This window comes from Pteropus medius, unplaced genomic scaffold (assembly GCF_902729225.1).
Source record: "Pteropus medius unplaced genomic scaffold, Ma_sr-lr_union100, whole genome shotgun sequence".
NCBI lineage: Eukaryota > Metazoa > Chordata > Mammalia > Chiroptera > Pteropodidae > Pteropus > Pteropus medius.
The window spans coordinates 1,937,417-1,963,588 of record NW_024350397.1 but is presented as its reverse complement, the minus strand read 5'-3'; the positions used below and the strand labels follow the sequence as shown (position 1 = coordinate 1,963,588).

The following is a 26,172-nucleotide window of genomic DNA, read 5'->3' as shown; positions in this document are numbered from 1 at the left end:
AGCCAGTGTTTTTTATGACCTAGCTTCAGAATTCACACACCATTATTGTTGCAGCATGCTAGTTGGTTACAAAGTTCAGGCTTATTTAATGTGGAAAGAGATTCCACAGGGTATGAATATCTTAGAGCAAGGATTGTCAGTCCATTTTGGAAACTGGCTACTACACCTCCAGCTCACTTTCAGGGGCCTTTTTAAAAAGAAGCTCCTTTCTCCTATTAAAAAGGAAAATAATCTAATTATAATTATCTACACACATTGAGTGGTTAGATCTCAAAGTGAATTTCAGTCAAGGATCACATCAACCAGCATTAGATTTTATCCCTAGTTGTAATAAAAGGTACTGTCCCATAATGAACAAATGGTAAGCATGAGCCAGTGGGAATGGGACCCTGAATTCACTTCCTGCTGACTTATATATAAGGTCGGATTTGAGGGTGAAACTAGACTGGACCTATGAGAGTGAACAGGTTAAAAGAGGCTGTTCTGCTCTGCTGGCTTCCTCCAGTGGTGAGTACTGCCTATGATCAGTCCACATGGCCCACACGTCAAACTGTGAGGGCTCAGCCCAGGCAGCGTGAGGGAGGAGAGCCTCTGCAGGGCTGTGGTGCTGGTGGACGTGGATCTGCTCTCCCCTGCCCATGTTGGCCCTCTGCTCGCTTTCCCTGGACACCAAATACTGGACCCTCTCTGCTTTGCTAAGGCAACCCCAAGTCTCCCTCCCCACAAGTCCTCTTTCCCAGGTAGAACCCCAGCTACCTCGTTTTGATCCATGTGATTTCCCCATCCACCGCCTTAGTTCAATCCACTGTCCATTTTTTTTCTTCTTTCAACCTTTCCTCTTTTTTTTCATGCAATAGTTGTTTCTTATGGAAAATACAGATGAACAATACATACGTATCCATAATCCCAATTCCAGAGGTAACAATTGTTAACATTTGGGTGTAAACACTTCCAGACTTGTAAATTTTTGTTGTTCTATGGTGTTGACTTCCTGCTCTACCGAAATAAAATAGAGGACTTGGTGGGCCCTACTTCCGCCTTTTGTTTAACATCTGAACGGCTGTGCTCTTGCTTCAAAAAATGTTTATTGATAATCTATACTGTCAATATGTGCAGGAACTGTGTTAGGCCCGGTGGATTCACAAGATAGACACAATCCAAACTCTCACAATGTTTGTGTCTAGGAGGAGGGGACAGTGACATTTGACACTTTAAATACATTTCATTACAGTCATTGTAGTGTCATGTAGGAGAAGCGTGTCTCAGAGCTACCTGACCCATCTTAGTCTGTTTGGGCTGCTGTAACAAAATACCACAGATTGGGTAGTTTATAAACCACAGAAGTCAATTTCTCACAGTTCTAGAGGCTGGATGTCTGAAGTCAGGGTGCTGACCTGGGGGATCAGGACCCTCTTCTGGTTTGTAGACCTCGTTGTGTCCTCATGTGGTGGAAGAGAAAAGGGAGCTCTCTGGGGTGTCTTTTATAAGGGCACTAATCTCATTCATGAGGGCTCTACCTTCCTGACCTCATCGCCTTCTGAAGGCCCCACCTCCTAAAACCATCATCTTGGGCATTAAGTTTTAATGAATTTGGGGGGATCGCATTCCCTGGCCAGGTTGGGGAAGCTGCTGCAGAACCTAAGGCTTAGACTGAGACCCAAAGGATGAATGTCAGGAGAAGAGAAGGCTAGGGCCGGCCAGTGAGACACATGAGCATGCACAGGTGCTCTGAGCCAGGAAGGATGGAGAGAAGCTCTGGTGCCTGGTCTATTGAACCACTTCTGAAGACTCCAGAGAGCTTCCCCAAGTGTCTATGGATCTGAGTGCATCAAAATCACGTGAGGTACTAGTTATGATAGAAGTGTGTTGGTTCCCAGGCCAGACATACTAATTAAGTCTCCTTTTCTCTTTTAACAAGTTCCAGGCATTGAAAGACACACCCAAGTTTGAAATCTCTGCTGCCTGTGCAGATGGCAGGGAGCTGCTGGATGTAGGTCCTCCAGGGCCATTCCAGAACCAGCCCAGCAGGGGCCCCACCAGAGAGGTGTGCTTTGGACAGAGTGAGGAATGAAGGTTAGTTACCGTATTTCACCAACTATATGGGCACATCTCTTTTCCATATTCTAGCGCCTCTGATATTGGGACTCATTTATAATCCAAGGCAAGAAATAATTTAATCAATAGCATTTTCTTCCATTTTTTTAGGATGAGACAAATAATGGTGTAGCTCTGAGGTTTGATGAAATATAGGAGTCACAATTTTTCCCAACTCTCCCTTGCTTAGCAGAGCCCACCCAATCACAACCGAACTCTTCTGCTCTCTCTTAGAGTGAGACCCCCCTGGGGCATAGTCCCCCCCAAGAATATCTTATGCCATGATAATTTATATAGCATGAACTTTGCTGCTTGCCACAACTTTTTTTCCCCTGGTGTCTTTAAATGTTGTCTTGTAGTTCATGTTTCATTTTTGCCTTTGGTCATGAAGTCTGACCCCCCGCCTCCTCCACAAAAAAGTGTTTCTGGGCTGCACCTTCTTTATGAGAGATACAAATAAAAATCTCAATAACCAGAAAAGAAGGTTCAGAACTCCTCCCTTGCAACTGATCCAGGCTGAAATAATTAGAAAAGTGGACAATTTAGTGGTAAAACCTGTCGTCCAAACCACCCAGAGCTAATTCTGGTTCCCTTGTAGTGAACTGCAGGGTTTTGAAGGCTGCGAGTGTCCATCCCAAACAAGAAGGCATGGCTTAGCCGTTCTTGGGGACTTTCCAGTGAGGGTGCAGGAGGCTGTGCTGCTCCCCCCATCTCCGGAGCTGCTGGCTGTGCCCTCCCCCCACACGTCTTACCCACCAGTGGCCCTGGCCCCACCCACCATGGGGGCTTCAACCAAAGACTGTTAGGATCCTTGATGTAGACAGCCCAGAACCCATAGCCTCTGCCTCTGCAGAAGGTGTGGTGAGTGTCCACAGGAGAGTGGAGAGGATGAATAAAGTCTGCTGTTGCCAGGACTCAGAAACTTGGCATCTAAACTCCTGTGTTTGACGGTTGCTTCACATTTTCCCACTGTCCCAAGGGCACCAATGTGGTAAAATCATTTCCTTCCCCTGAAGGTGCATCTCCCAGGAAAGGGAGGGTTTGCATTTGGCAGACCCTAAACAAAAGTGGCTACTTACAAGGACTGGCCCTTTCCGCTTCATGGTTACCTCGTGGTTGAAAGGCACGCTTAAAAACTCCCCATTTGAAACAACGTGTTTAGTCTCTGGTGAGACAAAGTCTTCAATGCTGCCAGAAGGCTCCCATCTCAAAGCCTTCCACAGAGCCCTGGAAGGCACATGAACTGTTCTGTGTTGCTGGCTGATAAGCATCCATCCACCCTGGAGCTAATGCCCGGCCGCAGTTTCAATGTGGCAGAGACTACTGGTTGCCAGTCAATAACTATCTGCACTCTATTTATTGGTAGTGGAACTTTTATTTTATTCAGACTTGCAATGGTGCACAGTTAAAAAAAAAAAAAAGACTACGTTTTCCAACCTCCCTTGCACTTAATTTGATCATGAGATTAATTTCCAGCAAATACAATCTAAGCAGAAGAGTGCAGGACTTCCTGGAAGTCTCTTTAAAGAAAGCTAACTCGTCTGCAAGGAGAATTCTCCCTCCTGTCAACTACCTGGAAAGAGTCTGAAATGGCTGGCTCTCTATCAGCCATTCTGGACCATGAAGTTACCTTGAGGAGGGAAGCTATGGTATAAGGATGCTAGACAGAAAGATATGAGGAGCCTGGCTCCCCAGTTACCATAGAGCTAATGTGCTAGCCCTGGACTTCCTGTGTCTAGATTCCTTTGAAGTGTGAGAGAAATAAGCTTTCATCTCCTTCATCATGTTTAAGCCAGTGTTGTTCCCAAGTTTCTGACATAAGCAGCTGAACCTAATCCTAACAAATGCAGTCAGCATCGTAAGCCGTTACCTTTGACTTTCCTCACTCACTGGGAGATCATTCTCTCATCCTCCTGGAGTGTAGTAAACTAAGATGAATAGCATGGACTTTGGGGTCTAAAAATAGGTTTGAATCTCTACTCTGCTGCCAGCTGCATCTGCAAGCAATTATTTGTCTTCTCGGGACCCATTTGTCTTTTGTAAAACGATATTAAGTTAATCGATGCACGTGTCATACCTGGAACATAGTGGGGACCCAACGACATTCGTCTCCCTGTGTTCCTCGCATCCCTATGTTGAGCATTTGTTTTAAACACTCCGAAGAAACTCTAGGTAAATGCACGTCTGGATTTACTTCTCCATAAGGTGACCCTGCTATCATAACCTTAGAAATACACCAGCGGGGTTAGATGAGGTAAAAACACCCACAGTTAACACAGCAGGAAGCACAGGATGAAGGGAGGCAGCCAAGAGATAAAAACAGTAAATGGAGCATCTATGTGATCAGGAACAAACCTTCTGTAGCTCAAGTAGGAGCTGGCTTCTCCAGAAGCCAAACCGAAGGCCCATTGGGCCTGGGAGGACTGTTGCTTAGTTTTCCATGGAGCTATTGCCCCTCAAATGCCAAACAATGGGGTGACCAACAGTATTTCCAGCCTGTGAAATACAAGCTGACCACCTGGGGTAAGATTTATGTGTAGGGTAGAAGCGTAGCTGGTGAGACCCAAACATCTCCGAACCTAAGTGCATTTAAAGGACCCCAAGCAGCCAAACTGTGATCAAAGCAGTCTATATAGACACTGACTGCCCGGCTCATGAAAACTCCAGTGCCCTACTCCAACCTAAGAAAAATGTGTTTGGAGAGAATTCAATACCGTCAGTCCCTTGGCTGGTCCACAGCTATGGCGAGAGAGAGAGTAGCGTGATCAGTTATTGGAATGGGAAAAGGACCATGTATGGCCGTAGCTTTCAAATTATTTTACCCTTGGACCCTACCAGGACTCAAAGGTTTATATATATAAACTTTATGTATATATATATATATATATATATATATATATATATATATATATATATGTATATATATATATGCAAGAAACCACTTTTTCTCTACATGCGAAGTGTTTCAGAGACAGTAGGGGAGGTGGCCACGGTCACTGCTTGTAATGCAGAGCCAGGCCTAGGACTAGAATCCCTGATTACTAGGTCATGTATTTCATCTTATAGCATTAATTTGGTCAAGGGATTGATTTTTCAGTTATATTTTAATATGTGGATTCAATTGTCAACCAGTTGGGAATAGCTCTTATTTTAAAACCCACATCTCAACATGGTCTGAAATTTCGGACATCTGCAAGGGCCCTAGAAGAATTGAGCTGTGAGATGCACACACGTGGAAGCAAGGAGGACAAGGACAACTGTCTGCGAAGGCTAATGGGAAAGAGAAGGAGCTTAAGTTGGAAAGAAGCAAATATTTTAAAACTCAGAAATAACAGCTTGTACATTTATTGGGCTACTAGAAACAAACTGAGAGCATGATGGGTACCGAATGTGCCTCTGCTTCCAGAACTGTGATACTAGAAAGAGAGATAAATCTTCAAACGAAGACCGAGGCCTGGATTTAAAACCTCCACGCTGCCCTTTCTCCGTCAGATGCAGGTCTACATTCAGTTTCCATGCACTGAATACCCACAGTGTGCCGGGGACTATTCTATGCATTTGATTCTTAAATTCAAGGAGTAAGAGAAGCAGATGAGAAAACAGAAGCCAGGGAAGGGACATGTGCAAGGCCACGTGGTTAGTGACAGAGCCAAAACTCAAACCCATTTCCCAAATTGAGCTTATGCCTTTTTCCACCACATCAGCCATCCTTTGTGGGAGATGCAAAGAGAAACTTTAATGCCCAAAGGTGCTGGGACTCCTTGAGCCACCTGCCCCATATTACCAACGCCATCTGAGCTGTGCCCCTGCTGCCCTCCGGGGACAGCCTTCCAGGCTTACAGGGCAGCTCTCATCCATAGCCAGAAACAATGGACATGGGCACTTTCATGCAAAATCTTTATTTGGAACATGTGTGTTACTGAGCAGGTCAGCCATCCTGAAGTTGCAAGTCTTTACATTGTGCAGAGAAATACAAGAGCTCCTCGAAGACATTCATCTTCGCTTTGCTGGTGTGATCAGTCTTCATCCGCCTTCGCCTCTCATCAGTTAAGGCCTCTGGTACCGCCTCTCCTCGGGCTATGACCACAGTTGGCTACCGGCCGTTACCATTTGTCTTTTCCCCAGGACCCTCTCTACCTCCCTTGGATGTTAATGGTGCCCAAAGAAGTGCTGAGCAGATGCGAAGTTTCTGTGGGGTTACAGGGTCTTGTCTTCACCAAATTTTAGAAGTTCTTGTTCTTTTTTTTTTTGAGATGTTTCTGCTTAGCTTTCCTGTGAGGACTGAGTGTGAGGGCTTGAATTTCAGCTGACTCAGGTGGAGAGTGTGCACCTCATTGATTTTTATAATCTGTGGGTCACTGCTTTTCTCCTTGGCCGGCACATACGGTCTTCACTTCTGTTCTGCCATGTGCTTCCCGACCTGAACTTGCCTTTGTCCCCCTCTCGCTCTGTGACACGAGTGGCACACATCGCAGCCCTGGCACAGGGCGGCCGGAAGGGAAGCAGCAGAGGGACTGCCGCCCCCGTGGCTCCGCGGCAAGTCCCGGCGGGCCCCGCTTCCGCACGGGCGGGATGCTGGCTCTGTGGACAGCGCTCCTCCTCCTCCCCAGTCAAGGCTTTGGGATGAAAGCTGGGCTTGCCTTGGAGTTCAGGTTTCAGTCAAAGGCCACAGCACGAGGACCTCCCTGTCCTCCGCAGTAAACACGACTGTGACAGGGGCTCTCACGAGTCAAAGCCTGGAATCCGCGAGCGCTCTGCCTGCCTTGCCGCACTGCCGACGACCCCAAGGACCGCTTCGACGGGCCGTTTGCTAGGCCACAGCGACCTTCCCAAGGAGCCTCCATTTGAATTACAGTCTTAACTAGTCTTTACTACCTCCTTAACGTACAGGTTCGAGACCATTCTTTTTTAATGCTATTTTTTCATCTCCCCCTTCTTCCCTTGGTGGGTCCCAGAGTGGACCAACCCACACTCCGGGAAAAGGACCTCCCACGTGCAGAATCTCAGAGGTCACTTGCAATGTGTCTCTTAAATCCTGTTCTGAGTAGCAACTCTCCTCCCACAAACAGATGTACAGAATCTGCAGCGAAAAGCAAAACAGAAAGAAAATGCAAAAATCCCCAAGGCCTACTATAATAGCTTCAGCTTAAGAAACACACTCCCACCCCTCACTCTATCCCTCAAACTTCATCTCCCCTGCAAAGATGAGTCTGGCAGAACAATGGCCCAAACACTAAAATAACTGCTCACAAGAACTTAGAAAATTGGAACTGTTTCTCTAAGCTCACATATTTAGAGAGAGAATTCTGCTGCACTGGTCACCTTCTAAAAGATGTCACCTTGACCACTGTCTATTATTTAATCATTTTAAACAAAACGACAACAAAAAATAGCCAAAACACACATACATAATCTCTGGGGGTCACAGAAATGTCAGGTTAGTCCCATCTTCCATCAGTCCGTTATGCTCAGAGCTGGGAAGTAGCTGTGCCAACAGTGGATCAGCTCATCATTTTTCCTCAGAAGTTCTAAACCGAGCTGCTTTAGAGTAAGTCATTTTGCTCCCGCAAAAGGTGGTCAGGGTCTAGTTTCAGAGTCGTTGGTGTTTAAGCACTTGAACTTCTATTAACAACAATCCTTCACCAACAGTCAATTGGAATAGGAAAAGATCCACTTAGCATTTCCACATGATTCGAAACCTCAACGTATAATTCTAGTATGGACACTAGGATCTCAGAGAGTAGATGAGATTTCGCAGGGACTCTTAAGGAAATCCAAATAATTACGAAAAACATGGAAAAGAATTCTGAAGATGCAGTCGGGCTGTGCATTTTGGGGAGGAGTTTTCTGTGGTTTGCGGAAACATAAAGTTGAAAATGATGATAAAGATATTTGGTTTTCAATCATTCGAAAATTTTCTTCCAAAAGGTAATTAGAGCTACATGACCAACATTTTCCCCTTCTTTTGCAAGTTAAGAAATACAAATACATTTCATATGTAATTCCTCATGTAATTTTTAGTCCAAATGGTAAAAATTAGAACTTTAATTTTATAACCGCCCAAATGATTAAACACCAAAAATAAGTCATACATATGAGAAAAACAATGACAAACACAAAATATGAATTTTTCCAGCCACAAATAATAACAGACAGTTATGTACATATGAGAAATATGAATAATAAAATAATACTTAGCGTTAAGTTCTGGGGAAGCTACTTTTGATTAGAGACTGGATTATTTGCCTCAGAATATGCAAGTTTAAAAGTCAAATTTTCAGTTACCTTCCCCCAAAAAGATTTCTATGTAGGCCGATTTCTAGAAATTAAGGTTAAAAGTATAAATATTAATAATTTCAACTAATTTCAAAATGGTTTCAGAAAGCCGTGATGCAACAATTTAGAATAAAACAAAACAGAAGAGTATTGTATTTTAGTTTGTTTGTGCTACATAAAAGGTACACTAATTTTTTCTTTTCAGGATCCTTGTCTTTCTCTTGAGGAATAAGCTAAAATTTAATTCTTTTGATTAAAAGAAGTCTTTAGTTGGGATCAATAAAATTTAAAAGGAAGTCAGAATAGAGTTAAAATATATGTGTGTGAATATATATGTGTGTGTGTGCGCCTATATGTACATATTCACATATATATCTGCATATACACACATATACTTTTTTCTACTTGCATTTAAAGAGGGAAGCAGAACCCCCACAACACCTCCAGGTAACCACCCTCACTGAGTTCTACTGAGTTCTACCGGAAGACTTAAGTGATTCACCAACGACGACAGAGTAATCGACTTCTTCCCCACTAAACTCTTCCTGGGAAAACAGTTTCAACCATTTTTAGTGGAGACGTGGCCCATTTCATCGTGTTGTGAAAACGAGAGCCTACTGTAACTTTTCACGAGAGCTAAAATCTGAAAAGAAGTGACTGTGAGGAATAGGTAAGAACCAAGACTGCAGAGAAGCATATCTGAAAAGATTTTTCAGAATTACTTAAGGTTCTGTGTTGTTTATTACAGTCCAAATACATAAAGTTCTTAGGAAATAAAATCATATGGTACAGATAAAAACAGGCCATGAAAATCCAGTCGGAGTCATTTTAGGGCCAAATTGTAGACCACCCAACAATTCACAGTTTAGGAATTTGAAATGTCTAGAAATAGATAAGGTGGTTTCTCAAAAATTAAAAAAAAAAAGAAAGAAGGAAAGGAAAGAAAGGGAGGGAGGGTGGTAGGAGACAAGAAACCACACAAAAAATCTGTCAGCTAACAAGAATACCTTACTTAGAAAGAAGGGACAAATGCATAAAAAATGTAAAACCTTTGTGCAGGTTAATGCAATAGTAAACACAGCAGAATACATAGGCCTCATAATGCTTTTGTAATGGCATACATATATCTTTAGCACTTTAAAAAATCTGCAGAGACCAATTAAGGATCATTCTAGATAAAAATACGTATTTCTTAAAGGGGCAGGGGTGGGGAAGAGGAAAGTATAATCTCAGGGCAGATCTCCACAGATCCCCCAAAGGTGAAAAGATACTTTTTGGTAATTTTAGTGGATATGGAAGCAAAAATTGTCATAGGGATGTTGGCGAGTTTTGAGAGGGTTATTTCCACAGATAACCTTACGGCTACATTAGTAAAAAATTCTTTGTGAAAAGTAAGGGATGTATGCTTAAAGCAAACGTGAACCCTCTCTGGGTCCCTCTCACACAAAGGGATACAGACTCTTAAATAAAATAATACTTCCTTAAAAATCTGCCACCTAACAACTGTTTACATCATAGAAAAATAGCATTTTATAAAAAGAAATATAGTTACTTTGTTAAAATGGTCTATTTTAAACCAGCAATTATTTTTCATATAAAGAATTTCTAAACATCCATACAGGAAATAAAAATAGATAGTTAATACTGAGTGCAAAGCAGATGATGGCATATTTGCAAACGATCAAAGCATTTCATTACCGGATAAATAATACTCTTAGTACATTATAGTACAAGTTTTAGGGACTTAAAAGATATTGCTTTTAATAAGTAAAGTTACTTCCAGCAGCAGAAGGCCAAATTGATTAGAAATGGATCAGATATATTCATTCACATTTCCCTAAACTCAAAGTGCAGACACACTAGGCAATGACATGAGCATGGACAGCCAGCCCTGGAAATGCAAAGGGGAAATTATGACATTCACCGTCCTTTCAAAATCATTCACTATGTCATCCATGTTCAAATTGCCACATTGAACCATGATGGCTAAATCCATCACTGAGGAGAGTCTGGGTGACTCTTTTCTAAATAGAGGTATTAACTCTTCATGCTATAAAAACAGATGGTTTCAACGGACGACTGCTTTATTTCCACAAAGCTATTCTGTAGGGATGACGTGTTTCCTGGTGGCAGCGGTAACGGATGTCCCAGTGCAGAGTGTATCAGTTTCCAGCTGATACACAGGCAAGCCGGCTGACAGGCAAAATCAGAGATCACTCAATTAACTAACGCGGCAGCCCGCACCTCAGCGGCAGCTCATCACACCCTCTCCACTCTGCTAGGGTCGTATGAATCTGCAAAAAAGAAACGATAGAAAAGAAAATCAGTGAGATAGTCAACTGGTCTGTTTTCTGCTTAATCCTCAGGCCATAAACAATTAGGGAGCGAAATCCGCAAAGGTGAAACTATGAAACTAAAAAGTTCATTTTTAGACATTTTAGCAATCTTGTTTTTTTCACTAAGAAGTAAAAAAACTATTAACAAAAGGCTGTGTTATAGGGATCTGTATGATCATTACCTAATCACAGATGGAAAAATGTGAAACATAATTAACATAATCAACTTTAAAAGCAATGCGTGGTAACAGGCAGCGGCTGATGCTAGGGACTGTTTCATAATTTTTTATGAATTACAACTCTAATGAAAGTGTACTTTAAAGTGTGTCTTTGTGATAAATGCTATCCCTGGAAGACTTGGGGACCTGAAATTCTGACTGTGTGACCTTAATAAGAGGCCTCCTGTCTCTGACCTACACCAGCCAGCAGGTAGCGCTGCCACACAGATCCATCTTATATCCAGGGGTTCCCAACCGCCAGGCCGCCGACCAGTATGGGTCAGGTAGACGGCCTGTTAAAAAATAGGCCTCACAGCAGGAAGTGAGTGGAGGGCCGGCGAGCGAGCAAGCTTCATCTGTATTTGCAGCCACTCCTCAATGCTGGCATCACCGCCTCAGCTGCACCTCAGATCATCAGGCATTAGATTCTCATAGGAGCACTGGTCTCTGGTGCCAAAAAGGTTGGGGATCACTGCTATAGCCTACAACAGAAAATCCCACCCAGGTATCCTGGGTTTCCCAATAGGAACACAATATAAAAAAAGCAATAGTCCTAAACTGCCATTAGTGCTGCAGCCAGCGGGACTAAGTCTGATCACCTGGGATTCACAGGCCTCTGGGCCCAGGCAAACCTGAAGCTCACACACCTGCCTCCTATGTTCAGAAATTCCTGCCACAGCAGCTCAAAGGTTTCTTAACTTTTTAAGAAAATACCCATAAGAAATCTGGAAGGATGGTACAATTCGATAGCTATAAAAACTATTACAATCTCTTCTCAAGTCATCTGGACACTGTGCATGATTATGACCACACAGATTCCAATTTCTCTAGCAGCACATCTTCCTTACACCTTCTCATCTTAGCCATGATATATTTATGATCTGATACTACGAGTGTGACAGCCAAGACAGCGTTTAGAGCACTCTGAGTCATTCATTATAAACCAGATATGACAGTCCTGCATTTGGGGACAGGAGTCTGTTGCTTCTCAAATGTGATTTACTGCCCATCTGCGAAAGCAGGCAGCGTTCATGTGAGTCAGTGCCCTCTGAGCTCTTATACATAACACTACCCAGTGGAACGATGTAGGGTGTTAGCAGCTGAGCGCCACATTCTTGTGCTCAGTCAGCTTCACCGTGAGCTGATACTGAGAGGGACTGCCTTCAGCAGAGATGTCTTTTTCTCCACTGAGAATAAGGTGGGCGGTCACCGATGAGTGACACTGCGGAAAGCGCATGTTTTGGCTGCTGAGAGACCTAGAAAAGGTTGAGCATCTATTAAGCCTCAGATTACACAGATGCTGGGCACTGACCAGCTTTCTCATGGCCAGGTACATGGAGACATGTCCACAGAACATGCCTGCACCCCAGTGCCCCACTGTTGAAGCTAAAGGCTCAGGGACAGAGAGCAGGACAAGAATTCTGTACAACGGCCCCTTCTTCAGATCACGGAGGGTCTAGGTCCAATAAAGATAAAACATGAACCACATAACACTATTTAAAATTTTCTAGTAGCCATGGTGAAGCAAATAAAAAGAAACTGGTGAAATTAATTTTAATGATGTGTTTTATTTCATCCAATATATCCAAAATATTATCATTTCAACAGGTAATCAAAATAAAAATCATTGAGAAATTCTGAATTTTTTTTTTTTTTGTACTATGCCTTTGAACTCTGGTGTGTATTTTATATACATAGCCCATCTCAATTTAGATGAGCCACGTTTCAAGAACTCAGGAGCCATAGATGACTGACAGGGGACTACTCCATTGGCCAGCCCAGGTCCAGAGAACAGGCTGGTGACCCAAGTATTTGGAATCCTGGCTCCTGTCAGCAATATTTCGGGTGAAGATGAATCACTAAGGCCTAAGGTCTGCCCTGGTGGAGAGCTCGTGTATGAGCACCCCCGAAAGCTCCCGCCCTGGAAGCAGTGCTGACACTTCTAACAGCATTGTGTGGCATCATGCGACCTTCCCAGATTTTCCCCACTGAGGCCTGAGGCAGACAGTCTCTCCTTGTTCTTTCTTGTACTGGTATTAAGAGGGGAGACAATGGAAGTTGATGGAACCAACAGGTCCTGAACTCTATCAGTGCCTGGGATTATATTCTGATCTGAAACATAACCCACCCAGTAGAGATGTCACCTGAATTGGTTTTGAGCTGCTGATTTCTTAGCCAGAGCCCAAAAAGACCACTAAAAAGAAATTAGCTACAATGCCCATCTTTAAGCTGAAATAAAGATACTTTATGATACGACAGGTACTACAATACAACATAGATAATGAAGTTATGGAGGGTGTGTGTGTATGGGGGGCGGGGTTACATTATTGTTTGAAAATTCCAGAACAAAATCTGAACTTAAGTGGGCTGTGCCTTCAGGAGCAGTAAAGTGGTATTGGCCCCTTGAGGTGACAAAGGTAGGGGTGAGGTTGGGATGGAGATAAAGATCCTTGTGTTTATTTGTTTATTTATTTATTTTTTAGGCGAGGCAACCCTTGGTTGACCTCACAGGACTTTGTCAGTTTACAATCCCTTATTTTTTACACCTACAGCACCTGGTCTTCCTAGGTGGTCTCCCATCCACGTACTAACCAGGCCTGACCCTGCTTAGCTTCCAAGATCAGACAGGATCCGGCTTGTTCAGGGTAGCATGGCCATAGACAGATCTTTATGCTTAAAATGATAAAATGTATCAAAAGAAAACGAAGTCCAAAAGTTTACTGGCAACAAAGTTACAAGGCTTTATTCTAATTTGTGAAGCAATGAGTAGAAAATTTAACAGGTTAAAAAAAGTTTTACTGCTGCAGTCATATGACCTCTCTAAAGGACCAGTTTTAATATTGAGGCCTGGTGGCCATCCCATGAAAGGCTAACAGAGGTTCACCTGGGCCACTGCATTTGTAAGAAACCCTCCCTAATGGTAATCTGTCATGCAGTGACTTAAGAATGCCCGAGGTAGCTGTCTGTCATCATGAGTAGTTCTCTGCCTTTGGATTTTTGGTCATTTTATTATGTATTAACAAATGCATTCGAAGAAAAGGAGAAAAAAAAATATTTCTACCTGTTAGTAACTATGGTTTAAAAAATAGAAAAATAATAAGGTCATGGGGGAGGTGTTTTTAACGGCTGACTAAAATTTAAATTGGCATTATGTAGGTATTTTCAGATACCAATCCACTTCATTCACATCCCAAATGGTCACGCTAAAAATCGACAGAATCTAAATATTCTATTAAACAAGAAATTTTCAACAAAATATTGTTGAAAATATTTCAACAAAATATTGAACTAAAAAATTTTATGTTCTAAAATACTGCCTGAGATATGTGGCCATGGACTGAGACATAGAAATCTTTACAAACTGATGTTTTATTTTAATGGGATGTGTCTTATTTTAAAGTCTTTATAATTTTCAGGACAAGCTAGGACTGATGAAATCATCCTTAACTTAAAAGCCTACGATGTCTTTTTAACTAGCACTTAAAAGCAAGTGAGCATGTTTTGGGGGGCAATGGGGGAGGAGGAATCACACTGAAGCCTAATAAATCTCCACAGCTCAAAAAATGGGCCACATAACAGTTTTTCCACCATAATGACAAAGGTTCCACATTCTTAGTATTCTTGTCCTCAGCAAAGACCAAATTTATCAAATGAGATGATACCAGAGGACCCTGACAAATCAGTTATTTCAATAATGTCATATTTTCCTAAGGAACAAAGCAACATTGGCTAACACTCCTAAGAATCATGCTGCATTGCTGGGAAAATTTCAAAAGTGCCAAGTAGATATTTTATTTAAAAAAAATTTTTCTGAATTCTTCTGGCTGAAAAGGGCGATCTTTTCCATCTACTTTTAAGTCCCTGGATTTCAACCTTATTTCAACCGTATGGACGAAGGAGGCAAGGATATACAATGGGGTAAAGACAGTCTCTTCCACAAGAGGTGCTGGGAAAACTGGATAGATACATGCAAAAAAATGAAACTGGATCAACTTCTCACATCGTATACAAAAATAAACTCTAAATGGATTAAAGATTTAAATGTAAGACCTGAAACCAATAAAACTCCTCGGAGAAAACCACAGGTAGTACACCCTCTGACATCAGTCTTAGCAGTATCTTTTAGGATATATCGCCTCGGGCAAGGGCAACAAAAGAAAACAAATGAGACTACATCAAACTAAAAAGGTTTTGCACAGCCAAGGAAACCATCGACAAGAGGAACAGACTACTGAATGGGAGAAGATATTGGCAAAAGACACATCCGATAGGAGGTTAATAAGCAAAATATATATAAAAAACTCATACAGCTTACCACCAAAAATTCAAACAATCTAATTAAAAAATATGCAGAGGACCCGAATAGACATTTCTCCAAAGAGGGCACATAGATGGCCAACAGGTATATGAAAAAATGCTCAACATCACTAACCATCAGTAAAATGCAAACTAAAGCTACAATGAAGTATCACCTTACACCTGTCAGATGGCCATCATCAAAAAAAATCAACAAATAACAAGTGCTGGGAAGGATGTGGAGAAAAGGGAACACCAATAAACTGCTGGTGGATTGTAAATTGGTGCAGACACTATGGAAAACAGTATGGAGGTTCCTCAGAAAAATTAAAATCAGAGCTGCCATATGACCTAGCAATTCCATATCTGGGTATGTATCCGAAGAAAACAAAAACACTGATCCAAAAAGATATATGGACCTCTATCTTCATTGCAGCATTATTTATAATAGCCAAGAAAAGCAACTTAGATGTTCATCAAGGGATGAATGGATAAAGAAGAGGTGGTACCTATATAAAATAGAATATTATTCAGCAATAAAAAAGAATAAAATCTTGCCACTTGTGACAACATGGACGCACCTAGAAGGTATTAAGCTGAGTGCAACAAGTCAGAGAAAGACAAATATGATTTCACTTATATGTGGAATCTGAAAACAAAACAAAACAAACAGAAACAGATCCATAGATATAGAGAACAAGCTGATGGCTGCTGATGGTGGGGGGATGCGTGAAATAAATAAGAATCACCACTAAGTTCAAACCTATTTGGAAGAGAGAGGAAGCTGAAAGAAATACTGACATTTTGAACTCTAAAAATGGAGATGTTTAGATGACTTCTGTCCTCATGGAAAAAGTAAATAGATAAATAAACCCATTCTTGGATCAAAATAGGAAACAGAGAAGCAGGGCAGGGGTGACCGCCCTGTTGGGTGGGAGGGCCTGGCTCAGAAGTCCAGCTGGGGTCTGAGGGCACTCCCACACTCACCTCACGGGGGCACAGTCTTCCCTCTGCTGTAGCGATTTAAGGTCCCTTCCATTCTGTGATTTATGACAGATACCTGTTGATAACTACCTCACCTCTTCTTTTAATCATTTCTAAGACACATAATTGATAATCCCCAGCCCCCGAAGAAAAGTGCCTAAGCCAAAACAGTGATAAAGCCAAAACGGTGAAATTGCATTTGGGGAAAATCACTGTTACTGTCACTGGGGACCTGCCTTGTGAACGTCATGAATCGAAGAAGGCTCTGAAGACACGTTAAGGTGAGAGGATGGAGAGAGCCCAGGGGCCAGCAGGATGCTGGTGCCAAAATTATCTCACCTGGGATTTCAAAATCAGAACTTAGAGGACTTTAAGAAACAGAGTTAATGAGTGAGTGAACTTTTTAGGGGTGGAGTAGTAAGATAGTGCGAACTATTAATTTTACCTACGAAAGTTTCATAAATGGTGTGGTAGCGAAAAACAGATAAAAATGAGGGGCAAAGAAGTTTGAAAGGTGGAAAAGTGAGACACAGCATCATGGGGCGGGTAGTTTATTTAACCAACCTGGTATATCTTTTCTTATTAGGTAATAAGGAGCAACGGGGGTTATCTGGGAGAATGCTTGTTATTTTAGGAGATGCGAAGGCTATGATCTCCTACAAGGTTTATCAAGATGCCTGCACCAAAGCCGGATATTGTATTGATTCCCTCTTTGCAGTGAGGGGCCCAAAAAGTTGTTTACGTGGATAATTTTATATAGTTGTCTACACAGATAATTTTTATAAAGACACTACAAGATTAAAAAAAATAAACTACAAGATTTAAAACACGCTACAAGATCTTGATTTTTTTTTTTAAGGAAAGCTTCTAGATAATTCTTTGTGAAATGAAGAATCTTTTATTTCAATAATTCACAGGGTCAACCTGATCTTTCCTGAATATACAGGTTTTCATTTTCCACCAATCTGGTATTGTTTTTATGCCCCAAGGACACCAAATGAACACTGAACACTTGCCCGCTCTCCTGACTCCTCACCTGGGCACCAGAAGTCCTGGTCCGCATTTCTCTTCTCCCTTCCTGCTGCCAGACGCCCGTTTCCTTCCTGCGGGAAGGCGCCCTTGGAGGCGGAGAGCCCGTTTCCCGCCTTCCGAGCCAGGTTCCAGGTGGGCAGAGACACCAGGTTCCCTGGCGGCAGTCCTGGGCCCCTCTCGGCCTTCGCCTCCTCCGCCTCCTCCGTGGAGTCAGCGCTCTGGGAGCTCAGGAGCCTCATCCGAGACACGGAGCTCACCTCTTTCATCCTCATCAAGCGGTCAGGGTCAGCTCTCTGGGGCGGGGACGCCAGTTTCTCTTGTAAACTTTCAATCACTTTGGAAGTGTTTCTCGGCCTCTTTTCCGAGCCTGCCACGCTCGGAGTCCTTTCTATGAAGTGGAACAAAGTGGACCTGAAGGGTGGTTTTGTCCCCACGCCCTTGTGAATGATGGGTTTGGACTCCTGGGTGCTGGGCTGAGGCTCGAGGTCGGGGGCCTTGCCGGGGACGGCCTCGTCCACACTGGAGCCCTCAGAAGCCCAGGGAGCCCGTCGGGCACTGTCCCTTTCCCCTACAAAGAGAGGGCTTTCCGTCCAGCCACACTTTCTCCTGCCATAAAAAGCATCAGCGGACACTGCGGGGTCATCCGGCTGTGATGGGCTGGACATTGGCCCCTCCCTGGGGGACGCTGGCCTTTGGGCACTGCCATCGGGCTCAGTGGGCTGGCTCTGTCCCGTTCTCCTGGTGCCTGGCAGCAGGGACTCCACGGCCACCTCGATGCCCAGGATCCTCACAGCCCGAGCTTGAAGGGACTCATTTGGGGGGATTTCTAGCGCACTCGCTTTACCTGAAGACTCATAAAACTTACTGGCACCCCGCTCCTGTGCCAGGGTCAGCCCCACAGACCTCAAGTCGGGTGCTGAGAGGCCTCGGGGTTTGCTGGCAAGAGAGAGGGGGACCACGGTGGCACTCTCCTCCCCCGCCTTCGGCGGGGTTGCTTTGCTCAGCTCCGCAGAACTTGAAACACTGGGGAGTTCCTGCCTTTCCTGGGGCTCCCTCAGTTTAGCTGGACCGGATGGGGGCACTGGTTTTGTGTCACGTGGCCTAGAAGTCATCATTCTTTTCACGGGACCTGGGCTGACGGCTAGCTCCTTCATTCTTTTCTCGACCTCCTGGTTTCTCTTCTCTGTAATCAAGCGTCCATGGGCTGACAGCAATGCTTCGCCTCTGCTGTCTGCTGCCTGTGAGGGGCCCGGGGAGTGAGGACGGGCCTCCGGGCAGAGGGCTGCGGGCTTCTGCTCCTCACTCCAGCTCTCAGACTTACTCTTAACTCTCCCGCACCACCCGGGCTCCTCCGGCACCAGCCTCCTCGGCGGTCCCGCCTCTCTCCTCTCCTGGCTGTCTTCACTGAAGCCCAAGTTCTCGGGCGTGGCGTCGGCGTGCCATTCCAACTGCCATTCCACCTCACTGTCCTCACTGCCGCTGCTGCTCGGACTGCTCTCTTCTTCTTCCTGAAGCTCTTTGTTAAAACTTTCTAGCTGACTTATCAGATCCCAGGGACGACGGCTAACTGGTTTTAAAAGAAACTGACCAAACGGCTGCTGACTGTTGCACAGGCCCGTGGTCGCCCCCTTCACCACTTCGCCCCTGGGCATGGGGCTGGCTCCATGTCCGCGGCCGTCCACGCAGGGCTGGCTCTGGCCTGCTTTCGGCACAGGGGCCTGGTTTATGGATGAGCTAGTCCTTGAAAAAGCACTGTGGCTGGAAGGGTGCAGGGACAATTGACCTTTAGGATGATGAGCATTTGGCCTCTGGTTTTGGTCACTAGAAGTTAACACCATGTGCTTCTGGGCTTTGGAGGCAGAAGGGTCTAGGAATTTTGGAGTCAGCAGTGCATTAGGTGACTCTCCTGACTTCTCACCAGGGAGGGGCTGCAGGCTTTTGGATTCCTCGGCGAAAGTAGTTTGTGTTTGCTGATCTCTGTACTGGTGCCCTGGCCACGAGCCAGAATACTTGAGTTCTCTGTGTTTCGTAGGGTGAATAAATCTGAGGTCATCTGTTTGTTTGTCTTCTGGTTCCCCTAGATCTTGTTTTTGGAACTCTGTTCTCCCAGCCATGCTTCCTGTGAGAGCTTGCAGCTCCAGGTCGGTGGAAGACATGCTCAGCAAGCTTTGTTCCTGCAGAACTGTGGTCTTATCGAGCCCGTGCTTTTTATCAGCACTCTGTTTTAAGTCATTGTTGTTGGTATCTATATCTGGCAGATGTGATTCTGATTTAACTGGGATGGAAACCAAACAAAATATCGTCTCGTTCATTTTTTTCTTTGAACTTTTCTTGGTCTGAATCCCGGTTTCAAACTTTTTGAGCTTGGTTCGGGTTTCGCAGGTGCTCTCGCCCTGTGGGTCTGGAGCGGAGACCTGGCTCTCTGCTTGTCCGCGCTGGCCACCTCTCATGTCAGGCCACTGTCCTCTCATAACACAGTGGTCACTTTGGTCAGGAAAGCCACCATTTTCTCCATCCCTGGGGAGCTGGCCCCACAGCCACCGGGGGCTGGGATGGCCGAAGGCAGGGCCTCTCTCACTCCCTGATGGGGACATCATGCTCTCTGGGTTCAGAATGGCGCCATCTCGGTACATGCAGCCATGAGCTGGCTCTGGGGTGGAGACCGGACCAGAGCGGTACAGTTTCTCGTCCACCTTTGTTTCTTCACAGAAACCCTGGGGTGGGACCAGTTTAATGTGTCGTATCCGTGGGTCGTCAAAGGGGATGTACAGAACAGAGCCGTCGTAGGCAGTGGTGAGATGGGGCTGTTGCGGGAAACTTCGGGGAGAGCGTGGGCTCGCATCGTACTGACTCCCACCCCCGAGGGAGCCAGGAGGAAGCTGACAGCTGGCAGCAGCCTCCTCGATCGGATGACGATAATCATCACACATAGGTCTGGGCGCCACGTCCTCCAAGTAGGGGTTTGTGATGTGCTGGGGTGGTGACCTGTACGATGGCGGAGGCACGTACACCGGAGGCTCCAAACCAGAGTCGGGCAGGCAGAGCTCCTGCCTGGGGTCGGCAGTTCTGGTTAGGTAGGAAATACTCAGGTCTGGCTGCTGGCTGTCCACACAGTCGCTGTTTTCTACTCCTCCCCTGGGATGTGGGCGGGTATCATAGGATGGAGGCTTGAGGGGTCTCCCAAACTTCGGCCGAGATAAAGGGACACAGGAGCCACCCTTCTCGGGGTTCCTGGTGGATTCCAAATTTGGTGCACCGTTTGGAGGGTAAAATTGCGTTTTAGGGGCACCTGGCAAATGCCCATCACTTAACGGAATGTCCATGCAACTCAAGCTCTCGGGAGAGAGAACTCTAGGCAATGACCGGGATTTGCCTTTGCTTTGGGAATTCAGCACATGTTCTCCTCGTATGAATGGATACAGATCTTGAAACAGCTTCTCCCCATCACCATCAGACATCTGCCTCCCTAATTTCCTCGGCTGGTTCCAGCTTTCCAGGCTTACATTCTGCCACCTGGCAGGACCCGCCATTCTCAGCTCTTCTTCCCAAACTGCTTTCTTCATCACATTCTCTGTCCTTCCTCCGACTTCCCATAGACCCTCCCTCGCGTGGACAGGCAGACTGTGGGCTTGGGCCATTCCTCTGACCTCCAGGTCTTCTCGGTCCCTTGGACTTGGCAAGCCACTGACCTCCTGTCCTCTTCTCCAATAGGCGTGGCTGTGACTGCTCTGAGGCTGAGAGGACCACGCTAGCATAGGTTGATGACAAAACCTACAAAACAAAGAGGCACGGAAGTTACACCAAGGGAGGAAGCACACAGAAGAAACATGTAGTTCTCTGCTTCTGTGACTGGTGGTCCAAGTCAGACGTAGATCAGTACTTTCAAAAAATAGATTCCCAACCAGAGTACTTGTTGACTTTAAAGAAAACACGTCCTGCTCATTATGGTTGGAAGGCAGCCACGTGTCTTGCTATCCAAGGGCCCAGGAGTGGCAGCAACAGGCTGCCCACAGGAACATCAGGACGTTGGTTATACTTGAGCGATGTCAAGGCCTTTGTAACTGAATACATGAGGGAACAAGGGTAAACCCAAGAGCAAGTGTGGCCTTGGGCCGCTGCGAGTCCATTCCCAGCTCAGTCCATACAGCTGAGCTGCAGGGGAGCGAGTCTAGGAACCCGCTTTCCACAACCCCGCCCACAGCAGCGGTTCTTAAACTTTAGCGTGTGCAGGAATCATGAGAGGGTTGCCACGGCACAGACTGCCAGGTCCCATCTCCAGTTTCTGATTCAGGAGGTCTGGGTGGGGCTCTATGATGTGCATTTTTTATTATATACATTTCAGGGGTGTACAGCATTATCATTCAAAATCTGAATATACTACAAAGTGGACACCCCTAAAAGTCTAATTACTATCCATCGCCATACAATTGATCCTCTTCCCTCCTTTGGCCCTTCCCCAACCCTCTTTCCCTCTGGTAACCACCAATCTGTTCCCTATATCTATGAGTTTGTTTTGGTTTTGTTTGTATATTTAAATAGCGGAATACTATTCAGCCATAAAAAAGAATGAAATCCTGCTATTTGCAGCAACATAGATAAACCATGGAGGTATAACACTGAGTGAAATAAGTTAGACAGAGAAAGACAAATACCGAATGATTTCACTGATATATAGAACATACTGTGGATTTCTAACAGGTCCCCAGGTGATGCCGATGCTGCCTGTCCCAGCACCTCACTATGAGGACCATCATTGCTGCTGGTTGTCAACCATGACTGCACATTAGAATCCGGAGGGGCTTCACAGCTCCCGACGCCCAGGCAGTATCCTAGCTCTATCATGTTAGAATCGTGGCGGCAGGAGGGCACCAAGCATCAGAGTTTTTCCAGGTCCCTAGGAATTCCCAGTGTGCGGCTGAGACAGAAGCATAGCCTAGCAGAATTCCTGCACTTCCTTGATGGTAAGAATCACCAGTGGGTCGTCAAAGACTCACATTACTAAGTCTTCCCCGCTGGAAGTCAGCTTCAGTAGGTCTGGATTAGGGTCCAGGCAGCTGTATTTCTAACAAGCACTCCCAGGGAGTCTTACCTTCAGACAATGTGAGAAATACTTCCAGGGCTGAGTCTGCGATTCACCAGAGGAAGAGGGGGCTCTGTACATGGGCAGAACTCTCTGCCAGGCAGAACAACATAGTGTAAATGCCAGCCTAGTTTCAGGTGGCTGTTCATCACATGGCTGCACCTTAGCAGTCTTTTAAAAACTACCAATGCCTGGGGCCCACCCCCAAATATTTGGACCTATCCATCTAGTGAGAAGCCCAACACCGGTGGATTTCAAAATCTCCTCACATGAGTTTAGCATGTATGTATTCAGGGTTTAGAATCACTGTTCTAATGCCACTGAAGACAGACTCTAATCAACACTTACACTGTGCAGAAATGTTAAGTGACTGTCTACAAATGACCGGGGATTAAGACTTTAACACAGAAAAACCATTAAGTGGAAGGAGGCTTGGGGCACTTAGCTATTTTGATTAACCACGGGCCAAGTAGAAGAAGTTTCAACTCTAAAACTGTTGTTTGCTTTTTAAATTATTAAAATATTATGTATTCATTGTTGAAAATTTTGAAAAATATAGAAAAGTACAAAAAACAAAAATCGCTTGTAATTTTTCTACCCAGAGATAGATATTTTGATAGATACCTTCTAGTCTGTGTGTGTGCGAGGATGTGGATTTTCAAATAGCCTCAGTATTCTGCTGGGGGTCTGGTTTCATGTGAACATTTCTTGACACTTGTAGTACAAACAGCTGACACTCACTCACATAGTGGTTACCATGTGCTGGTCCATACAAGTGCCTTCTACACAGGAGCTTATTTAAGCTTCACTAGCACCCCGCTGAGGTGCGAACTCCTGTTATTCCCACTTTACAAAGGAGGAAATTGAGGCACAGAAGTTAAGTAACTTGCTGAACACTAACATTTACTGGGCACTTACGCTGAGTCAGGCACTGTGCAAGCAGGCTGACTGGATTCTTTCACTAACTTTACGACCATCATTATTTATCCCTAGATGTTAAATAAATGGTAAGAGTCTGTTCTTATTATTACCATTATTATTTCGGAATTACTTCTTTGCCTAAGAGTAGCTCTTCAAATCCTGCCTTACCCGATAACTTGTTAAGCAGCCACTTAAAGCAAAGCTGAATTATGAGTTGAAAAAGTAGAAAATATTTAAAATCAGTTGGAGGTAAACTACTTGCCTGTGAGCAGCCTAAATGCTTCTGCACTTACTGTTCATACATGGTGCAAGCTGTCTGAACACTGGACATGGCTGAAGGTCAGTTTCCCTGTTGCTTCTGTTGTCATCAAAATTGGGTGAGCAACATTTTGGTTCAGAATGCTTAGCAGAGCAATTCTTGGGTCAGGTTCTATAAGGATTAGTCATTTTGGAACCATTGCTCCCCACCACCACCCACGCAGGTGATCCAGCCAATCACAGCCCAGATCACCTGGGTGGGCAATGCCTTGGGAAATGCTCCCATCCCTTGGGAAATGCTCTATGATCCATAGCCTGAGAAACACTGTAGAAGATGAGCCATTTAAAAGTCCTCAACACCTACTGGCTATAGGATCTTAGACTCTATGCAAAGTCCAAGGGCAAGACTTAAAAACTGCAGCTTAATAAGAAGTTTCAAAAGTCATAGACCCAATTAAGAGAGAGTAAAGTAAATCATTTGGAAGTATGTGGCTGGCGCCTGCATCAGAGTCTACTTTCTTGCCTGTTCTCCAGTGGATGGCGAGTGGGCTTTATAAACCACGTGACTTTAATAAGCACCATTCTTTCTCCTTATAGTCTTACAAAACTTTCCTGGGGTGCCCGACTTCATGGAAGAAACCACACTGCGTGGCTTCTCATTTTCTCAGTGGATATTCTGGTTTCTCAGTAAACATGTCAGTTGTGCTTAAATGCCGAGGTGTCACTGGTCTATGTAAGTGCCACGAGCAAAATTAGAAGACAAATAAGGAATGACATAAAGAATATAAGAATATAAACAGACTGCAACTACCTATACAAGTAATATGGTCAGTTTTCTTCCCCGCCCAAAAATGTGACATTATCACCTTAACTTCACCAAAATTGCTATACGTAACTAATCAAAATAGCTAAGCATTCTGGATTAAACTTTTTTCCTATTTACACGACACAGCAAAATCTCAATTTAAGGAAAAAAACAAGTCACCTGGGACATTTTAAATAACCTATTTAAAAAATAGTCCACATGACATAAAAAACTACAAAGCATTTATTTAACAAACATCTATTTTATACCTAGTATGAGCCCGGCTCTGACAGGTACAGGTGGACCCCACATGGTTCTGGTAAACTTCAGACAAGTTATCAAGTGTAGATATTTACTGGCTTTGATGTATGATACCCATGACCAGCTAAAATGTGTGCTACCTCAGATGGCTTCAAAGCCACGAATATATTTTCCACCTTTGAGAAAATAAGATGAAATCAATTTTTTCTTTTTTTAAAAAAAATGAGACTAACAATTTACATTTTTAAAAAAGTTAACAATGGGACATTTTACAAAAACATGCTGAACACATTAACACAGGGTGGGAAAAAGATAAGGAAAGCAAAGTGGAACGCAATAGCACAAATAAATAGTGGTGACAAGTTCAATGAGACAAGCAGGGTCTTTATACACAATTCCTGGGAGAACAGGACAGAAACAAGACAGAAGTTACACTTGCTAACAGTTCCATGCCTTATCACAGAAAAGAGATACGATGCCAACAAAATAACTGATAAAAACTGTTTGGAAAATATTTGAAATATGTAAATGTGAAAAACAACATGTCTAAAGGAAGATAGGCAAACCTAGTCACTGAATGTATAAAAACTAATGATGAAAAAAATTAGGAAACACTTCTGTTAGTTCACATGACTCATTTTCGACCACAATACTGCTCTTTTAAAAAGTAAAAGCCTACTTAGAAAGGCAGTATTTAAATGACTTTTAACCACGGTTTCACATGCTCCAGGATTATTGTCTCAGTGGACTCCAGGGTTCTTAGTTGCTGAACCAACTTGCTATCATCTGGGCATATTACAGACTAACTCTATGCCCGATACCCGGTGGGCATGGGACAGATGCCCTCCCTCCTCTATGAACAAAATCCTGAACCTGGTCCCTGTGGGCAGCCCCCAAAATCTAGAGGCAGCTATGCTTCCCTGTGAGGCTGGAGTGGAGGGTAGGAGGCCCCACTAAAGTGGTCCCTGGCCCACTGATTTCCCGGTTGCAGGGCTGCTAGACTAGGCCTTCTGACCCTGGTGTAGCATCAGATTCTGGACTGGGGATGGCTGCAGCACTTTGCTGCAGCTATTGCTTCAGAAGCTGGTCCCTCTGTCAAATGGGTCGGTCTTACCCAGGTGAACAATCTGAGCACAAAGGTAGCACGTGTCACTTAAAGAACCTCACACTTCTCGAAGGGAAACCTCTCTTCCTCTAGATGGGCAGAGGCATTGACGCATCTCTTGAGTGACTCGTATTCACTATTGACATGTTTCTGTGATGGGACCAGCCATCTATTGCTACAGAACTTGCTCTTAATGACTTTTGTCCTAGAAGCCTGTGATTTTACCTTTCAGCATGCCTTGGTATAGCCAATACACTACACTGTGTAAATAACCCTCTGACATAGGGTAACGATTAGGCTAATTTTGGAAAGGGGAAATATGAGGTCAAGAGAAGATTAAGACTAAGGTATAGAGGTTAGCATAAAGTAAAGATCAGTTAGAAAAGATAAAGCTGTTGGAAATATAATGGATAAATATCATTTTTCAGCCAAGTTCAATCTGAACAATAATTGAAAGTTGCATTGACATAGTTGTAACTAGAAAACACACAAATGCCTGGTTAGAT

The 26,172-nt window shown here is 44.2% G+C and overlaps 1 protein-coding gene and 1 pseudogene across 3 annotated transcripts in view; both read right to left on the bottom strand.

Moving 5' to 3' along the window:
- Positions 1-6,327: 6,327 nt before the first annotated feature.
- Positions 6,328-26,172, bottom strand: part of JCAD (junctional cadherin 5 associated) — a 45,613-nt gene continuing 25,768 nt past the window's right edge. For all 3 annotated transcript variants that reach the window (XM_039839710.1, XM_039839712.1, XM_039839711.1), the window contains 2 exons: positions 17,241-21,007; positions 6,328-10,664 (listed from right to left, as the gene is read on the bottom strand). In XM_039839710.1, the coding sequence (XP_039695644.1) occupies positions 10,630-10,664; positions 17,241-21,007 (3,802 nt within the window). In that variant the 3' untranslated portion in view covers positions 6,328-10,629. The remainder of the gene's footprint in view (positions 10,665-17,240; positions 21,008-26,172) is intronic.
- Positions 13,468-13,586, bottom strand: LOC120584152 (uncharacterized; annotated as a pseudogene).